This window comes from Centruroides sculpturatus, unplaced genomic scaffold (genome assembly GCF_000671375.1).
Source record: "Centruroides sculpturatus isolate CEXI.00-Female unplaced genomic scaffold, Cexi_2.0 scaffold50, whole genome shotgun sequence".
NCBI lineage: Eukaryota > Metazoa > Arthropoda > Arachnida > Scorpiones > Buthidae > Centruroides > Centruroides sculpturatus.
The window spans coordinates 126,422-146,673 of NW_019384891.1; the positions used below are offsets into that span (position 1 = coordinate 126,422).

Consider the following 20,252-nt stretch of genomic DNA (forward strand, 5'->3'; position numbering starts at 1 on the left):
AATTCGTTTGGCTTTAATAATCAGGTTTATGAAGAAAAACTTCATACTTGCAGACTTCATACTCGTTTGTATCTTTGCCCAATTCGCACAATCTGGCGTTATGCATTTATTGAAGCTATTGGGCATGGTTAAAAATTAAGACATTATAAGCACAATTATTCCATATATTACAGGTTCTGACAAGTAAAGAATTTTCAGAGTCCTGCCACAAATAAGCTACGTATTGATTATCGACCATTTGTGACATGCCATAACGAGCAAAAATTAAAAAAAAAAAAACTAATAGGTAGGTTTAAAATTAATAAATACAAATGTATTCTGACAGTGAATGGGATAATTATGCTTTGTATTTGCAAAATTTCTTAACCTTAACACAAAATAAGAAAAAAAGTAAATTTTTAAGAAATTTGCGGGATTTCCTGGGATATTTCCTGGGTTAAAAAAACAACTGGGATCCTGGAATCCCATTTGAGAAACACTAGTATAAAAGCTGTCATCTCTGTGTGTCTGTGTGTGAATTCCTTATAACTCCTGCAATTTTTGTCCAATCCAGATTAAATTTTGGTTATATTTGTTTTATGTTCTGACAGAAAGTATAGGCTATTTATTTTGCAGAAATATTAGCTATAAAATAAACATTTTATAGATTTTGGATCTGTGATCACACTTACTTTGATAGTGGGAATTTATAGGTCCACAATTTTTTCAAATTGCAGCCCAATAACAATTCACATATTCAAGCTTCTTTAGATGTTAAAATACGATAATGTTTGATGACTTCACTATCTGCTATCTTTCAAATTGTGTAATGAGGGTGTAATCTAATAATATTTTATCTTCAATATCAACCGGTCTTTCTGAGCTTGGAATATCTTCAAGGTTGAAATTATCTGCTGTAAATTTAGCAAACCATTTTCAAACTGTTGATTTTGCTTCAGCACCCTCACCAAAAACATTATATATTATGTATATAAAAGCTTTTGTCTCAAAGATTATTGGTAAATGAATCTCAAACACTGTGTAGCAGTGAGATTCATTTACCAATCACATATTTCTTTTGCTGTTCATATGACATATTTGCCTTTTCAACAGAAGAAAAAAAAAATGTTAAAAATGCAACTTGTTTGCTTTCATTTTCACAAGACAAATTAAACAAAATTTAAATAATCTTAACAGAGTTCCCAAGAGCAGTAGATATCGTAACTCCTCAGTAATCTGGCCATAATTTGAAAGTACTGGAATGGAATATTATACATTACAAAAAAAAATTTGCAGCTTCTGAAGTAAGAATATTTAATTGCCTGAGTTTTCAGGTTACACTTCAGTTAGTAACTAATTAAACAAAAACTAATTTATTATAATTAAGTAATTTACAAATTGAAAAACAAATTAAGTAATTTGGCATAATGGTAACAGAATGCCACCATCTTATTAAATTTAATTCAAGATGGCAGTCTAACTGCTAATCACTTATCATTATGCCAAATTATTTAATTTGTTTAATTAATTACCAGTCTAAGTATAGCATGAAAAATCCAGCAATTAATTAATTATACGCTAATATCAGTTGTGTAATTTTTTATGTTTATCTTAAACTAGCAGACCCTGCTACGCAATGTTGTGGCTAAAAATGTATCTATTATAAATGTATAACACAGCGTTTCTCAAAGTGGGCGATAACGCCCCCTTGTGGGCGCTGGAGGCTTTCAGGGGGGCAGTAGAAGGCTCAAAGAGAATTGGGAGGGCGTTAAGGAAATATAGAGGGGCGACGGCAGACAAATTCTATATATAAAAATTCGATGGAATATATATAAAATCTTGACATTTTATATATTTTTTATTTTTTATTGAAGGTCNCAAATCCTTTGCGGGTAGCCAGAGGTAGGACAAGGTCATACCTCTTTTCCTGGCAACGGTTTAGTGGAAACTACTTCGTCACTGGATGGCATTTTTGTTCATTTGATCCCATGAGATGGAACGGTCAATGATGTTTACCATAGAAAATTCCAGAATTTTTACCGGAAGTCATATGTTCTTTCTTCGTATTATTAATTTTTTGGAAATTATTAATTTTAAAAGTTATTATACTCAGTGATGGCTATTGAAGAATTTCTGGAGAATCTAAGGAAGCCATTCAGGATTTAAAGAGATATTTCCGTAATAACCCAAAAGGGCGATTGGATTCTGAGGAACATATTAGATTTATTACAGATAAATTTATTACCTTAGTGAAGAGTGCCGAAGAGGTAATTAGGAAAAATACCATATCAGATTTCCTGCTTCAGAAATTTGATTTGTTGGCAATGAAAGAGGATGTCAAACAGCTGTTTGTTGCTCAGAGTGACAAAAATTTAGAGGCTATTCAGGAAGTGAAATAGACTATTTGTGACTTAGAAAAACCTCCACTTTTAGGGGTGGAAGGTTCTCAAGGGACTACTGCTCTGACATATAGAGATATTTTACAACGCAATCTTAATTCTTTGAAGAATACACAGTCTGAAAAGGAATCCTCGTTACCAACGTACACTGTTCTAGTTTACAATGATAATAAAGAGAGCACATTGGAAGAGACTAAGACACTGCTCACTAATTCTTTTGATCAAAGATTGCATAAAATGCCTGTCAAGCGTATTCGTAAGATTAACAAGGGTGGAATTGCTGTTGATTTTTCTATCAGAGAGGAGGCTGAATACTTTCAGGAACAATTAGACAAAATAGAAGGATTAAAGGCACGAAACGCAAGATGGTGTCTTCCTCTTATGAAAGTGACTTCAGTCCCCAACTCAGTTACCAAAGAGGACCTACTAGAATACCTGCTTGAACAGAACATTTTTTTACAGAAGTACACAATGGAGGAGTTTAAAAAGGTTTTAAACATTCAATTTTCAACCAAACAGAGAAATGACGAGTTTTTATTATGGGTGTTAGCGATGTCACCGGAGTTTAGGGCAATGACTAAAAAACAAAGATATCTTTATGTTCAGTGGAAAACATGTAATGTTTATGATTTTTTCCTGTACGACAGTGCTACAAATGTCTTGCTTTTGGACATTTGGCAGCAAGTTGCCCATCACCGAAGAAAGTTTGTAGCCATTGTGGTGACGATCATTTGTTTAAGACATGTACAAAAAAAGTGAAAAGCCTAAATGTGCTAATTGTTTGAGGACTGGCCTAGATAAACATGAACATAACACACTAGATAAGGAGTGTCCACTCTATATTAAAGCAAAAGCCTTATATATTAAGACAGCTGACTACTTACCTTAATAATTATGGAATCCTTTACAGGGCACAAATTGTTTAATTCATAGTGCTACCTCTGCTTCTTAGCACAACAACTAATACAAGCAGATCATTGCTTCTCTATATATATTTGTGTTTGCTGACTGTAAGAAATATGTAAGCTTCATCATCTTTCTCTGTTTTTGGGTTTAAAGTGTTGGAATTGATACTTACAACAACAGTAGACCCCCCTACAACATGGGTTCCTATAATTACGATTCCTATAAGACGGCGAAAAAATTGCGACTGTATCCGTACAAACCTGGTAAAAAACTCCTATAATTCGATAAAACGTCATCGGGCAGCTGAACTACTTTCCGCCGTCCAGCGCCACTCTACGGAGAATTTAGGCGGGTAAATTGAGTTTACTATCGTCTGTACAGTATTATATATAAATTAGGTACTGTACATATAATTATATATTAATTATATACAAATTAGGTACTGTATATATAATTATATATTAATTTAATTTATTGTAACTTTAAATCCATATAGTAATGCTCTTCATGCAATGCCTTAAGGGGTTAATTAACTAATCAAGCCACACTGAGCACAGAAATGGTGCTTCTGCAATTATTATTAGTTCTACAAAAACTTTAATTGAAATTTTCTCGAGAATGCAAATTATAAATAGTTAAATATGTAACCTACATTACAAATATCGTATTTTAATATACATATTCAATATCTAAAAACTGTTATTCTGTATCTTTATGTAAAAGTTAAAACTTCTAAACCGAATCTGAATCCATTTGATGGTATCTTAAAAATGAAAATATTTGTGTGTTAAATTTGATTATATAATGTAGAATTATAGTAATTTGATATTTACGTAAGCAGATTCAACCTTTTAAAAACAAATCAGAGAAAAAAAAAGCATAAAAAATATGATTTGTTTCTTGTTCATTATATATTAATTTTTAGGAGATGTGAGATCCAAATAGCCCCTGGGTCTAAGTATAATTTAAATATAACGTTAAATTTTTAAAGTAAAATATTATTTCATTTTGGTGTGAAAATATTGTTTTTCTAACGTGGGAAAACTGATAAAAGAGCCACTTCCTTTAATGGAAACTGAAGCATCTTTTGTTTTCCACTTATCTGTTACAAATCTCACCACCCTGGGAATTGCCGACCTCTCAATAATTCCCCTTTTCATCCGTTCACGTGAGTAAAGACAAATAAGCTGATTGGTCACAAATCATGAGATATAGGCAAAGATCTGCATGATTCGAGGAGTACGTCGGGGAATCTCATAGTGGAAAGAAGTTCTCATATTGTCTCCCTAAGGCCAATGTCCTTAGTTAGGAGTATGCCAGAAGATCCCACGAAGGAAAGACGTAGTCCATTCAATGCTCCTAAGGCCAACGCCCTTAGTTAGTAGTAGTATCGTATGCAGAAAGCCAATGTCCATAGACATAATTTCTCCATGTTAAAGCTAAGTTTAGTTAGAAATACGGAAGATATTTCTAACTAAACTTATTACGGAAGATATTTTATTTTGTGCCTTAAGACCTCTTCATGAACAGAAGTCAGAGAACTGAGAAAACAAAGTAAAATCGACGAATCAAGAAGAAGATAAAGTCAACTAAGAGGTTGTATGTTTTCATGAATTTGTGAGCTCTCTCTCTCGGTGCGTATATTTTGATTTATTCGTTGTCTGAATCGATTGTCTTTGACTATTTAACTATTTCCATTTTTGTATGATTTGTTTATTTTAGTTTATTATTAAATTTTTCTTTATTCATTGTTAAAGTCATGTCTTATCTTTGTCTGAATCAAATCACACGCATGTTAATCCGCGTGTAAAATAACTGATTAACTGGTGTTAGGTCCCTGACAAAAATCTAGACTTCACAGTCCAGATCGTTTTAAATATTCACAGCCCTCCTAGAAAGGATTTAAGATCGGATCTCTCAATCCAAAACTTTGAGAACTATTCTCACGGAACAGATGCCTACTAAGTGATACAGGAGTAATAAACTACCCTGTACCCCAGGCTAGATCTCTCACAGATAAATATTAGTTTTATTCTTTAATGTTTTTGAAACATTAAGGAAATAAAAGAAATTATGATTTTAGCATGAAAACAATAAAATCATCTAAAATAAATATTTTATTACAGTAAATTAATATCTTAAAATTAATAACTTACATGCCAAGCCAAGAATAATGCTTCCACTACTTGAAGTGGAATGAAAATTGGGTGGGCATTTCTGCTGTTGATAATAATGTTGTAATAAAACCTTTATTACTAAAAATGCATGAATGGCACTAAAGGAAAAAATAAATTACTAAATAATTTTTGAAATATTTTTACACACATTTTATTCAATATAAAATAATAATAAATTTGTGATAATTCAATCACATAAAAATATCACACAGTAACAGATTAGCAAGAATATATAGAATAAATTATAAGGAATTCAAAAACACATTTCATTATTATAGTACTAAAATGTTATATTATTGTGCACCTTCAGAGTGACCATTGAAAGTACAACACTGGTATTTAATTTATAAAATACTATTTCAAACATTAAAACATTGTTTTTCTATTACACTTCATTGTAATTGCAATTATAAATCAAGTGAAACAAAAATGAGGAATACTAAAAGTAAATTTAAACTTCGTATGTGAAAGATACAAATCAGCTGCAATTTTTAATCATATTTTTAATTTATTTAATTTAAAATATATGCTCTCCACCCTCAACTTAGTACTGTAGAGTCTTGCCCCTGTACATCATACTTTACTGTTAGCAATGGAGTTGTGTTAGTCATCTAACTCCTTTCAGGAAAAAATTTATTAAATTGAAATAATGTGACTTCTGGTTTGCATTGGAAGTTCATATATAGTTAATTGGTGCCTCCTGTTTCCAAGCTTTCCAATTCAAGACCATCTGGTCTTGAATTTCATTTATCAAACACCGTTCTTGAGATTAAGGAAATACAGACGAATGGATAAATAAACTTATAGAAATTTCTTTTGTGGGAACTTTTGTGGGAAATTTTTTTACATTGCAGCCCAATAATAATAAGTGTTAAAATACTTTGAAAAAATTAAACAGAAATTAATTTGAAAATCTGTAATATCCAATGACAGAAGGGAATGGTAAGTTGATCATACAGCTCTTATTTGCTATGAAAAATGCCAAGTTTAATTCAGATTACTGTTGCCTGTTTAAAAAATTCAGCAACGAGTTGCTTAACTTTTCCAGCAATATTTAAAACTATGCATGTGGGACTATTTTTTTTTTTTTTTTTTTTTTGATTTCATAGTAAAATTTGTCTTTGGATTTTTGAATAGCTTGTTTTAATGTATGGAAAGTAACAAATAAGGAATTAATAGTAGTATTTTTATCGAATCCTATTAATTATATTCAAACAATTTTTGCTTTTGAGTTTTTCAACAGAAATCTTGCTGCAAAACAAATTACATAATGTGAAACAACCTAGGAACATGTGACAACATGGCATACAGAATTAAGTAGAACAGTATACTTTTTTCCTTGTGAGAACAATGATCCAACCAACACATTCTCAATAAGTGTCTCTCTAACTGTGATCCAAACTGAACACTGCATTACCAAAATTATCTTTTGTATCCATGTACAAAAATTTCTATTGCTCAGCACTAGTTCAGACAGACTTGCTAACAGCAGCAGAATGTAAAAACAATTTATTTTTACATATTAAATTTGATTCCCACTGCTATTTCTTAGTAAGAAAATAGCAAAATGCACAATAATATGCAAACAACAGCAAATGTCATTAAAGCAAGATGATGGCTGCTAATAACAGCAAAATTGTTTGTATTTTTAAAAAATTTCAAAATTATATTTGTAAGAATATAACTAGAAACTATATTATTTGTAGCTACCATGTAATAATTCTCTCATCTCCATTATCTGATTGTTCTAAACAGTAATAAATCTTCTTCACTAGCAGAAAAGTTCAAAATATCAAAATACAATTGTAATTTGCAAAACAGAAAATTCACTGAAAAGAATGTTACTGCCAACATAATATTTATTCTTTTCATCTTTTGCAGCAATTTGCTCTTTATATGATATAAGCTTAAAATTAAAATACTTCCTACTTAACTTTCTTGAATTTATTTTGTCATTTATTATTATTTTTATTATGGTGTTGATAAAATGTCCTACATGGCTTTTACCAGTTCCTAGTGGTATGCAAGACCTAGGTCAAGTGATATGAAGAATATAATTAGTAAGACATCAATTCAATAAAAGCAATAAAATTCTAGAATAATGGGAGAAAATTGAAAAGAAAAAATTTTGATGTCAAAATAGTAAAAGCATGTTGAGACAAAAAACGAAAAAATTATCTGAAAGAAAAAAACACACATTAATCTGCATAGAATACACAAATGTGATTTCCTAATATACATTCAAAATGCATCACATCTGCTGTTTTATATTCTTTTTGTAAAGTATAGTAATGAAGAAAGAGTCATTTGGTATAGAAAGCATTAAACTCTATAAATAATTAAATGCACATTATTCATCATTTTTTGTCTTACAATTTGCATAAAGTTTGAATGTGGATACAGCCATTGATATGAAGATTGAAAACCTCTTGTTTTGTTATAAACTAAAAATTGTTTTTTCAATTTTCGTAAATAAATAGTCAAAATATTTAACATAAATTAATTTATTTAGCTTTTTAAAATATTCTAAAACTGTTTTATTTGATTAAATTTTATTTATTTTATTGACACAAAAAAGTATTTATTTAACAATTTTTGGACAAGTAAAGTTTACTTAATTTTTAAAAATTTAGTATTTCATAAAAATCTGATATTCTTACCATTTTCCTTGCATTATAGTTTTATAAATTATAGATTTTGTTGTTGATTTAGAAAACATTTGCACGGATAACATAACTAAGAGCGTATTTATAGCTTCAACAGTAACAGCATAAGTAATATTTCTGAAAAGAAAAAAATTATTTTAAGATTAAAAATCTAAGATATATTCAAATTCAACTTTAATAATTATTTCAGATTTTAAGATAATTTATTTAAAACTTTTGTTTTCAGTAAATAAAAGATTTTAAGTTCAGTCTAGCATCTGTAAACTGGACAGAACATGTTTTTTCTGAACCAGAAATTTAATCTATTTTAAAATAAATCACTTTGAATCTTTCAATTATTATTATACAGATTATATTTTATATTTCAAATGTTTCTTATCTGAATCCTATTAATAGTATAAAATAGAGTTTCCTATTTCCCGGTCTTTTGCTTGTCCCGGGATTCCGGGATAAAAGTGAACTGTTTCCCGGGATACCGGGATAGAATTAATTATTTTTAAGGTATACAAAATATCTTGAAATTAAATGATATAATTATTATTCATTTTTTAAAGTAATTTTAAAGTTCTGTATCATCCAAAATCATATTAATAATGCTGTGTAAGATATATAATAAAAATTACCTTTGAATTATGTAGAAATTTTCACAAATAGAAAAAAATTTATTAAATTTTGCTAGAAACTGCATACAACAACAAAAATGCTTTGAATTGAGTTAAAAATTAAAAATTGAACTTACATCAAACTTATAACATAGAAGGTAATTTTTGTTTTTTAAATAAAATATAATACAAAATATTAAAAACTTTTATAAGATTTTAAAAAGCAAAGATGATCAATACTCCGATCACTCACTCTAATTCTTATACAGAGAATGTCCTTTCCGATTCATTTGATGTAATTGGAATCGGAAAGGTTTAATGCATTTAAGAGAAGACAGATATTATGTGTTTTTTCACCTACAGCCTGGAAAATTTCGAGTTCGTTTTCGAGATTGTAGTACTTCTTTTGCTCTCTAGTATTTTTGATTTGTCTACCTGCTTTAATAGCGGCATCAAGCTTATAGCTCAATAATTCGGCAATTTCGTTTGGCTTTAATAATCAGGTTTATGAAGAAAAACTTCATACTTGCAGACTTCATACTCGTTTGTATCTTTGCCCAATTCGCACAATCTGGCGTTATGCATTTATTGAAGCTATTGGGCATGGTTAAAAATTAAGACATTATAAGCACAATTATTCCATATATTACAGGTTCTGACAAGTAAAGAATTTTCAGAGTCCTGCCACAAATAAGCTACGTATTGATTATCGACCATTTGTGACATGCCATAACGAGCAAAAATTAAAAAAAAAAAAACTAATAGGTAGGTTTAAAATTAATAAATACAAATGTATTCTGACAGTGAATGGGATAATTATGCTTTGTATTTGCAAAATTTCTTAACCTTAACACAAAATAAGAAAAAAAGTAAATTTTTAAGAAATTTGCGGGATTTCCTGGGATATTTCCTGGGTTAAAAAAACAACTGGGATCCTGGAATCCCATTTGAGAAACACTAGTATAAAAGCTGTCATCTCTGTGTGTCTGTGTGTGAATTCCTTATAACTCCTGCAATTTTTGTCCAATCCAGATTAAATTTTGGTTATATTTGTTTTATGTTCTGACAGAAAGTATAGGCTATTTATTTTGCAGAAATATTAGCTATAAAATAAACATTTTATAGATTTTGGATCTGTGATCACACTTACTTTGATAGTGGGAATTTATAGGTCCACAATTTTTTCAAATTGCAGCCCAATAACAATTCACATATTCAAGCTTCTTTAGATGTTAAAATACGATAATGTTTGATGACTTCACTATCTGCTATCTTTCAAATTGTGTAATGAGGGTGTAATCTAATAATATTTTATCTTCAATATCAACCGGTCTTTCTGAGCTTGGAATATCTTCAAGGTTGAAATTATCTGCTGTAAATTTAGCAAACCATTTTCAAACTGTTGATTTTGCTTCAGCACCCTCACCAAAAACATTATATATTATGTATATAAAAGCTTTTGTCTCAAAGATTATTGGTAAATGAATCTCAAACACTGTGTAGCAGTGAGATTCATTTACCAATCACATATTTCTTTTGCTGTTCATATGACATATTTGCCTTTTCAACAGAAGAAAAAAAAAATGTTAAAAATGCAACTTGTTTGCTTTCATTTTCACAAGACAAATTAAACAAAATTTAAATAATCTTAACAGAGTTCCCAAGAGCAGTAGATATCGTAACTCCTCAGTAATCTGGCCATAATTTGAAAGTACTGGAATGGAATATTATACATTACAAAAAAAAATTTGCAGCTTCTGAAGTAAGAATATTTAATTGCCTGAGTTTTCAGGTTACACTTCAGTTAGTAACTAATTAAACAAAAACTAATTTATTATAATTAAGTAATTTACAAATTGAAAAACAAATTAAGTAATTTGGCATAATGGTAACAGAATGCCACCATCTTATTAAATTTAATTCAAGATGGCAGTCTAACTGCTAATCACTTATCATTATGCCAAATTATTTAATTTGTTTAATTAATTACCAGTCTAAGTATAGCATGAAAAATCCAGCAATTAATTAATTATACGCTAATATCAGTTGTGTAATTTTTTATGTTTATCTTAAACTAGCAGACCCTGCTACGCAATGTTGTGGCTAAAAATGTATCTATTATAAATGTATAACACAGCGTTTCTCAAAGTGGGCGATAACGCCCCCTTGTGGGCGCTGGAGGCTTTCAGGGGGGCAGTAGAAGGCTCAAAGAGAATTGGGAGGGCGTTAAGGAAATATAGAGGGGCGACGGCAGACAAATTCTATATATAAAAATTCGATGGAATATATATAAAATCTTGACATTTTATATATTTTTTATTTTTTATTGAAGGTCATAACTTGAATATTTCTAACACATTGACTTTTATTTTAGCTCAGCGTTTCTCAAAGTAAGCAATAACACCCCCTTCTGGCGCGATGAATAGATCTATGATAGAGGCAGGGTATTGAACGGTGACCAAAGGCAAAATTGGGGCTGATAAGAGGAAACATTGCGTTTAATGGTTTCCAGATGATGAGAACAATGTACAGTAAGGGCACAAAGTGTGAGATTTATAGAAAAGTTTTCCTAAGAATATTTCCAATCCTTTTCTCACACCAGAGAAAATGGGTTAGGGGGCGTTGGGTATAACTTTATGGAACAAAGGGGGCGGTGGATCGAAAAAGTTTGAGAATCACTGGTATAACACTTCCTCCGTGGGAGGAATTTTTTGAAAAATCCCTTCTTAGTTAACATTCTCTTGGCCCTATTAAAACGCAATTAAAAATGCAAAAAACCACATCTAAATAGTATAATAGAAGCCAAGTTCTTCACGGTAAGCCTTCATCCTGTCCATCTCCATCCCAGTGGGAGGGAATTTCGACACGTATATTATATAAAAACATGTGCATATTCGAATGCAATGTTGTGTCAAAATTTCAAAGGAATCAGTAGGAACAAACGAACATTACATTTTTATTTATATAGATAGATAGAAGATGATCTGCTTTAGTTCATTCTCACAGAAAAGCAAACTTAGGTCGCCGTACTCGTGGAGTTAGCACCATCTGTTGGACATAAAAGCCTTAATCCTAGATGATATCTTTTAATTTATATAAATGTTTAACGAAATAATATACAGCCTATGTCCACCCTGAAGTTCCTTTGTAAATATTGGTGAAAGAATTTTTGAAATCGGATGAGTAGTTTCGGAGATTACCTCCTACATCCAAACTTACAAACTTTACCTCTTTATAATATTAGTATAGATAAGAAATGCCATAAAATGAAAACAACTAATAAAAGCAATTAATATGTTTACTGAATAAAAAAATTAACGAAATACACACTTTAATATTTACATTGAAATAATGCAATGTAAAAGAAAAGAAAATCAATGAATATTTGCATGCACCATAAATTTATTTGTTTATCCATTTTCAAATTAAGATCATACATAGTATGTACTGCACAGTACCTTGGAAATATTTACATATGCTGTATGTAATTGATTGACATCAATATGTTTAGTTATTATTTTTTGCAAGTGCTATAGTGTTAATGACATTAATGACATCTACTCTCCATTCAGTATATATACTATATTCATCTTAAAGTAATTAATGTTTAAAACAATACTCCAACCTACACTCTGGTGGACAAGAACAACAACAAATTCTATCAACAAATTAACAGTTAAAACCATAAATTATTAAAATTAGAGATATAAAATTAATTAATGATTTTAAAAATAATCTAAGAACAAACTATTTACAATAATAAAAGTTTCTCTTATTAAAAAATAAATAATAAAGATTAAATACTCACAAGATAAGGTTTTTTCATGTCAGTCTACATTTTTAATAAAATATATATCATTCAATAGAGGAAAAAAAATATGACGACTTGTATTGTACGTACTATGTATGATTTTAATTTGAAAATGGATAAACAAATAAATTTATGGTGCATGCAAATGTTCATCAATTTTCTTTTGTTTTACATTGGCTAAACACAAGAGTAAGGCTTTGTCTCCTCAGAAGTAAAAATTCATTGTATGATGCACCATTCTCTTCAGCCCATTGCATACTGAGCTCAAATGCATTAATCGCATCTTTAGCTGACACTTGTGGAATAGTTGCAATGACTTCATCATCATTGTCTTTGATTTATTATTGGAATAGAAACTTGGTTGACAATCAATCTCCTCATCAGACATTTGATGGAACACACTTTCTTCTTCATCCATTCCACAATACCAGATTTCCAAATTTTCTGAACTAATCTGCGTTTTGGTAGCAACTTGCTCTATGACTTCCGAAGTAGCACTGATTTGCAGAGCGGTACCAGGAGTGGTGACAATTTCTGGCCATAAGTTTTTCCATGACAATGTAATGACTGATGGGAGCAATGCATTACAAGATTGACAAAGGGAGAAAACTAAGTCTTTCATGTTTAATTCTTTTAATGTTTTTCTATAGGTTGGTCTTTTGATTTGGCCATCAGCAGCAGTTTTTTCTTGTAGTCTTGCTTGACAAACTGAATGATATGCTGATCCATTGGTTGGATCAGTGCAAAGCAGTTTGGTGGAAGAAACATCACAGTAATACATTTATCCTCTGTTGTTAGTTCTTCTTTGGACAGAATCGGGAGCATTATCAAGAAGCAGTAACGCCTTTTGAGGTAGATTATGATCTTTCAACCATTTCCCAACTTCTGGCATGAAGCATTCATCAAACCATTTTTTGAAAAATGTCTTTTGTCATCCATGCTCTTTTTTGTCCATAATAGTGTACAGATAAATCAATGTTTTTGAATGCTCACAGATTCTCTGATTTTCCAATGACCACCATCTTTAACTTGTGCGTGCCTGAAGCATTAGCACAAGGGAATATGGTTACACGTTCTTTGCTCACCTTACATCCAGGTACAGATTTCTTATTATGTGAAACAAATGTTTTGCTAGGTATTACACACCAAAAAAGCCCTGACTCATCTGCATTGTATGCCTGTGAAGGACAAAAATCTAAATCTTTCACTTTTCGTAAAAATCTCAATTTAAATGGCTCTATGCAGGATGCATCATTAGAGAGTTTTTCTCCTGTTACAGTCATCAAATGTATTCCATGACCACTTTTGAAGCATTCCAACCATCCCTTGCTAGCTACAAAGTTGTCTTTTTTTGTTATCTCCTTGTAAAAAACTTTGCTTTCATGGCCAATATGGGCCCATGAAGAAACCACATGTACAAAGACTCTTCAACCTCTGGAATTTCAGCTTTCTTGAGTGTCTGCCTCTTGCCAGGCCCACAGTCAGTGATTGACACAAACTTTTGAATGTTCTCACGGTTCTTTTTAATATCACAAACTGTGGAACGTCCTACGCTGTATTCACTTGCCAAGCTACTAAAAGATTCATTGCGATTTAGGCAGTCCAGAATCTCCCTTTTTTCTTTAAATGTTAATGTTTTGTGCTTCTGCTTTTGGATTTGCGAAGCTATTGCAACACATGTAGATACATGTTGTACGATGCAACAGCAATATATGAATGCCCATGATCACATTCATAATCAAACTGAGACAATACATGTTGAGTTTCAGAGGCGACCTTTCTTTAGAGGCTACTGCCTCTGCCAAAAATGTAAAAACAGGTAGAGCATCCTCTGGTGTTATTGCCACTATCATATCAATACATTTAAGTGAAAAATAATAAAAAAAACATGGCCGGGATTATTTACATTTAATAAATTTACAAAAATATAAATATGACTTCTTTACAAAGGTAAAATCTTGGTTTAGTCCATATTTTTGCTGTGTTTTTCTTAATTATTTTTTACTTAAATGTATTGATATGATAGCGGCAATAACACCAGAGGACGCTCTACATGTTTTTACATTTTTTGGCAGAGGCAGTAGCCTCAAAAGGAAGGTCGCCTCCGAAACTTTGTGAATTTTTATGGATTGTTGATGGTGTGAATGGCAAAAAGATGGACTAAAGCAAGGTTTTACCTTTGTAAAAAAGTCGTATTTATATTTTTGTAAATTTATTAAATGTTTAAGCATGCATTGACAAAGATTTGCCGTAATAAATGTGCTTTGTATGTACTGTTATAGGCATGTTGGATTATAGGGGGTGCCGGATTACAGTGGGTCCACTGTACTTACACTCCAGTCTGAAGAATTGTGAATAGAATATCCATATGTCAAATTTGCCTGTATAGTTTCTTTTTTTTATTGTCTTAGTGTCACAGATAATGTGTGAACTACATATGTTTAAAAATACAATAGTGCAATCTAGTTACTACAAAAAACTTCCTAGAATTATTCTTAGTATCAAACTGCTATAATAGTTAACAAAGTTGACAAAGCTTAATTTTGAGGGTAGGGATGGGTTTTATAAAAAATTGTAAATGCTAATAATAAGGAAAATCACTATTAAGTCCAACCCTATTCAAGATATGACACACAACCCCCTTTATACCCCCACCCCGTCAACCTTTAACCATCAAACTTAATAGCATCAATCCCCCTAATTAATAATTTAATACACAAACCTCCCTGCAAAATTTCAAAAATTTTCAACATAAAGCACAGGAGTTATTATGCTTCAAAGAGTGTGAACAAAATCATGCCTCCACGCACACATCCATACATACAGGAAAAAAAAAAAACCCCAAATTTTTTTGGATTTCTCAATGTTTCAAGGTCCCAAGTCCTAAAATCTTGAAGGGTCAATTTTAACTGATTGCCATACTTTCCCTCTATTATATTAATATATAACAGAACCAGAAAAGTAAAATTGAGTAACTAATTTAAAAATAAAATTAAACTTCAGAGCTGCCTATCTTAGCCACACAAAATTATACTCAATATGGATCATTTTTTTCACCTAATGCATGTGGAACACAAGCATCATGTTTTACAACCATTTCAAGTGGATGAAGTGTTTCAATAATACCTGTCTGTGACACATTAAGATTTGTTGCAAGTTCACAAATTGTTATTAGTCTATTTTTAACAATTTCTACCTGCAATTTTTCTTTGTCAACAGTTTTTGGGTAAACCATACATTTTATATCCTTTAGTTCAAAATTCCTTGAATGAAACTTTCAAAACTACATTTGATACATTCAAGTTTAGGAGCATTTTTCCCATACACACTACAAGTATTTTTTACTGTTTGTATAGCATTATATGCCTGATATGTATTTTATCTGCAGACATTTCAACTTGATTTTATTCAAACAAAATGTGAAGTAAAAAGTTTAAATAAGCTTCTAAACAAATAATACAATATCACATTAGCAATACAGTAGAGTGTCATTTATCCGAATCAATTGGGGACTGGGTTGTTCGGATAACTTATTTTTCGGAATACCAATTATGTACGAAAAAATATATTAATTTATCCCGTGTTGAAATTTTTCTCCGTTGCGTGTCGCTTCGCGTTGAATTTTCGTCAATGTTAACCCTAACGAAGACTATTGTATTGTTAAAAATTATTTTTTTTATTTTGTACAAAATAAATATATTGAAAAATATAAAAACAATAAAAATTTATACTTCAGAAGTTAATTTAGTATCAAAAACGTAAAATATTTGAGTAACCGAAGATATAGCCAAAGATTACAGCGCCACAGCACTGACGAAAATTTAAATATGTCGACTGGAATTCCTTCGGATAACCGACCTTCGGATAAACGACGCTCTACTGAAATGTATTAAATTTCACAATTGTTATAATTAAATCATATATCTATGTTAAGTAAAGACAGCTGTTAAAAATACTGAAAACTTTCCATTAAGCATGGAAGAGAATACCAAATTTTGTTATAAAGTCTGATTTTCCTTTCTGTTTCCATATTGGACAGGTTTTTGCTATATACAGGTTCTGATATAGACAAGTTTGACTGTATAAAGCACATATCATAAAGACAAAAATAGGATTTTGAAAATAAGAATGCCACTTTTATTTTTGAGCTGCAATTTTCAAATGACGGAGGTATAAATTCCCACTAGTGTCTGTCTGTCCTTTGTTAATCTTAAGAACAGAATTAGATAGATGAAAGCTGAGAATAGATATTGAAAGCTTAGTGGCCAGAGGACTGAATTAACTATATATGAACTTCCAGTAGGAACTGGAGGTCATGTGATTTCAATTCAAAAATTTTCTCCAGAATAAGGTTAAACCAGTATAACTCAAATGTTATCAGGAAAAGTATGATGTACAGGGGCAATGCACTACTAAAATTGATAGCATATATTTAAATTAATTTACATTAAAAGATGATTAAAAATTGTAGCTCCACATTGTGACATGTTACAATAAATAATTGCTCATTTATTCTATTTTTTGCCCAGCTCATACTGTTTTTAAGTTAAGTAAACTATACTTACAAGTATTATGAACTGAGGAAATTCATGGGAGAAATTTGAATTACTGTACAGTAGATTTAAATTATAGGGAGTTCAAGTTAGCCAGACTACATTCTATTTTATGAAATAATTTTCATAATTATACAAAATACTAACTTAATAATAATTAACATATCAAACCTCAACATACATAACAGGGACATCAACTATAATTTCAAGAAGACTATTTATAAAGCTTTCTAACAGCTCAACTCCATCATCAGCATCATCATCATCTTTTCCCTCTAAAAAAATAAAATAATTTTATTTATTTATTTATTGAATGAAATTTATAAAATAAATGTAGAATAAATGAAAAAGATTGATAGATTCTCAGATATTATTAATTTTAAATTGATTGGTATTTTTTTCTTTTATGCCTATAAAGCCATAGAATAAAATTACTGGCTATAAATATAAATGTTTCAAACATTTACTATTTTACAATCTCTAAACTAAATCAGTTGGTAAACTAATCTATAAATTTTTTCATTTAATAAATATTATTAAAAATTTTTCCTCTAGAATTCTTAATAAATACAGGGTGATTATAATCTTGATCCATTTTTGTGAAAATAGGAACAAAATCATTTACATATTATGTGAAGTATGCTGACCAAGAAAAGAGAATCACTATGGTTTGGGCATGTTGGAGTGAATTAATGTACAGAGAAGTACCATCAAATCCTCCTGTTCCATAGCCTTCGAGATTGTGACACATTGCTTGGAGGGTGGCATAGTCCTCTTTCTCTTCCTTCAGTTTATATAACACTTGGACACACATACATGTTTTATGAGTTTGTAATGAAGGATCTCCCATACTTGGAGGTTGTCATGATGCAGTGAGCACTCAGCTTAGTTGTCTAGTTGATAATGTAGACTCTGTATTATTACAGTTTCTACATGTTGAATCATTTCATTCAATATAATATGAATTTGGTAACCAATAGTCTGATATTTGTCCTGGTAGGAACAACTTTCTGAATTTCTGGGTGAAGTTTGTTTATACTTCTGTATACGTTAATCCACTAAAATATGCACAAACAACAGCAATTCTCTCTTCTTGGATCAGCATGTTTCACACAACCTGCATACAAATGATTTTGTCACCATTTTCACAATAATGGATTGAGACTTTATAATCACCCTGTATAGTATTTCCATTATAGATAATCTACATGCTTTAAAAATATCAAATATTTTATAAGATTGATTTTTCTTTCAATGAAACAAAAATAAAAATCTACAAAACTATAATTAATTATACTGAAAGCATGAAAAATAATCTTAATAATTTAAATAATTTTTTACAATGTATTATTTAAGGAGTTAAGTAAAAACTATTTATGTAATTGTTATATATTAACTGCATGAATAATAATTACAAATAAACTTATTTTTAAATTGCAGACTAAATAAATTTATTTTTATTTTGCTATTTATATGCACGGTTAACGAGAGTTATGTATGTTTTATAAAATTTTATTTATAATCTATATACATTAGAAATTCAATATTTTAAAATTGATATATTTACTTCTTAAAGGGAATATGTCAGCTTAACTAAACATGTTGTACCAGCTAACTCTTCCAAANGAATAAGAAATGTTTTTTCACAAGAAATGTATAAAATTACAGTACTGTATTAGACTTACAGTACCTAATTTATATACTGTACAGACGATAGTAAATTCAACTTACCCGCCTAAACTCTCCATTCCAGCAAAAAACACATTTAGTCAGAAAATAATCTCACAGTTGGTCATTTTATTAAAAAATTTAATCTATAAAAAGTTAAAGAATAAGCCACCTCAAAATTTCTTAACACCTATAATCAGAATCTTCTAATACCATTTCCTACCATTTAAAATTAATGACTAAGTTGCACTCATTTTTAAGCAGTTCATAAAGGAAAATCTTTAAAGAATTTTTTTAAAGAACTATAAAAATTCTATGGGTTTTTATTTATAAGTAGGCAGAAACATACAATCAGTTTTTATGACTTTCCTCAGTTTTATATTATCTGAAGAATTCTGAAATGCTAAAAATATCAGATATACAGAAAAAAAAGTACAAATCTAATCTCAAAGAAGAAAAGTTATCTAAATTTCAATCTAATATTAATTGATCTCTTGAAACAGTAATTTCCTTAATTATTCAAGATAAGTATTTCAAAAAATATTCAAATCAAAATTGTTTCTGCATTTAATTATTCTCTACAAATATATTTAGTTTATTAGATGCTAACATCAAATAATAAATTTTAGAGTAACATCACAAAAATAATTAATCACCAATACAAAATTTCCTGTAAATGTATTAGACTAAAACATCATTAATGCCTAGACTCAAACAAAACATACTTTTAAAATAAAATAAAGCCAACCAAAATATTTAGAAATAATGAAATATATTTACATATATTGCAATATATAATAATATATACATATATAATATGTGGTAGAAAATTCTTTTACCAATATTCGTACTTGATTTAACTTGAAACTGTTTAATAACATGCTCCTCCGTTATAGTTTCAATAAAATATTTGATGATACAACGAAGTATAAAAAGTGCATTATATGTTTGCCATGTGAATACTGAACTATAAAAAAAATTAAATATTAATTCAGTTCATTTTTTATTTTTAAAATATTTTCATTAATTAAAGAATTTATGTTTTAATAATAAACTCAAAATTTAATGAAACAATACACAATAGAATGAAAATTATGAATATAGTCCAATTGTGTATTCTTTCTTTAAAGTGAATACATTATAAAAAATATTATTATTATTATTATTATTATTATGTTGGGTTCAGTGGGTTATACTCGGTTAAACCGGTGGCTGTGTACTATGCCGGACCAGAGTCAAGGCATAGCAACCAAAACAAAACTAAAATTAAATAAGTGTGTCAGTGTCAGTGTCAGTATTCAGGAATTTCCTAACAATGTGGCATGTATTCAATATAGTGGCCTTCTGTAGTGTGATGTATGTATTTCTATTCAATTGTAATGTTCCCAGGCTTTTGTGTAGTGTGTGTGGTATCACACCTGTACAGGAGAGAACAACAGGTACAATAAGCACCCTTTCCATCCTCCACAGATGCCTTACTTCCTGGGCGAG

The 20,252-nt window shown here is 29.9% G+C and overlaps 1 protein-coding gene across 1 annotated transcript in view; it reads right to left on the bottom strand.

Annotated features, from left to right (window-relative positions):
- The window catches only part of LOC111631229 (dymeclin-like), an 89,806-nt gene that overhangs the window by 40,402 nt on the left and 29,152 nt on the right, over positions 1 to 20,252 (bottom strand). The window contains 4 exon segments of the mRNA XM_023375428.1: positions 5,441 to 5,559; positions 8,122 to 8,244; positions 17,275 to 17,368; positions 19,601 to 19,728. Coding sequence (XP_023231196.1) covers positions 5,441 to 5,559; positions 8,122 to 8,244; positions 17,275 to 17,368; positions 19,601 to 19,728 — 464 coding nt within the window.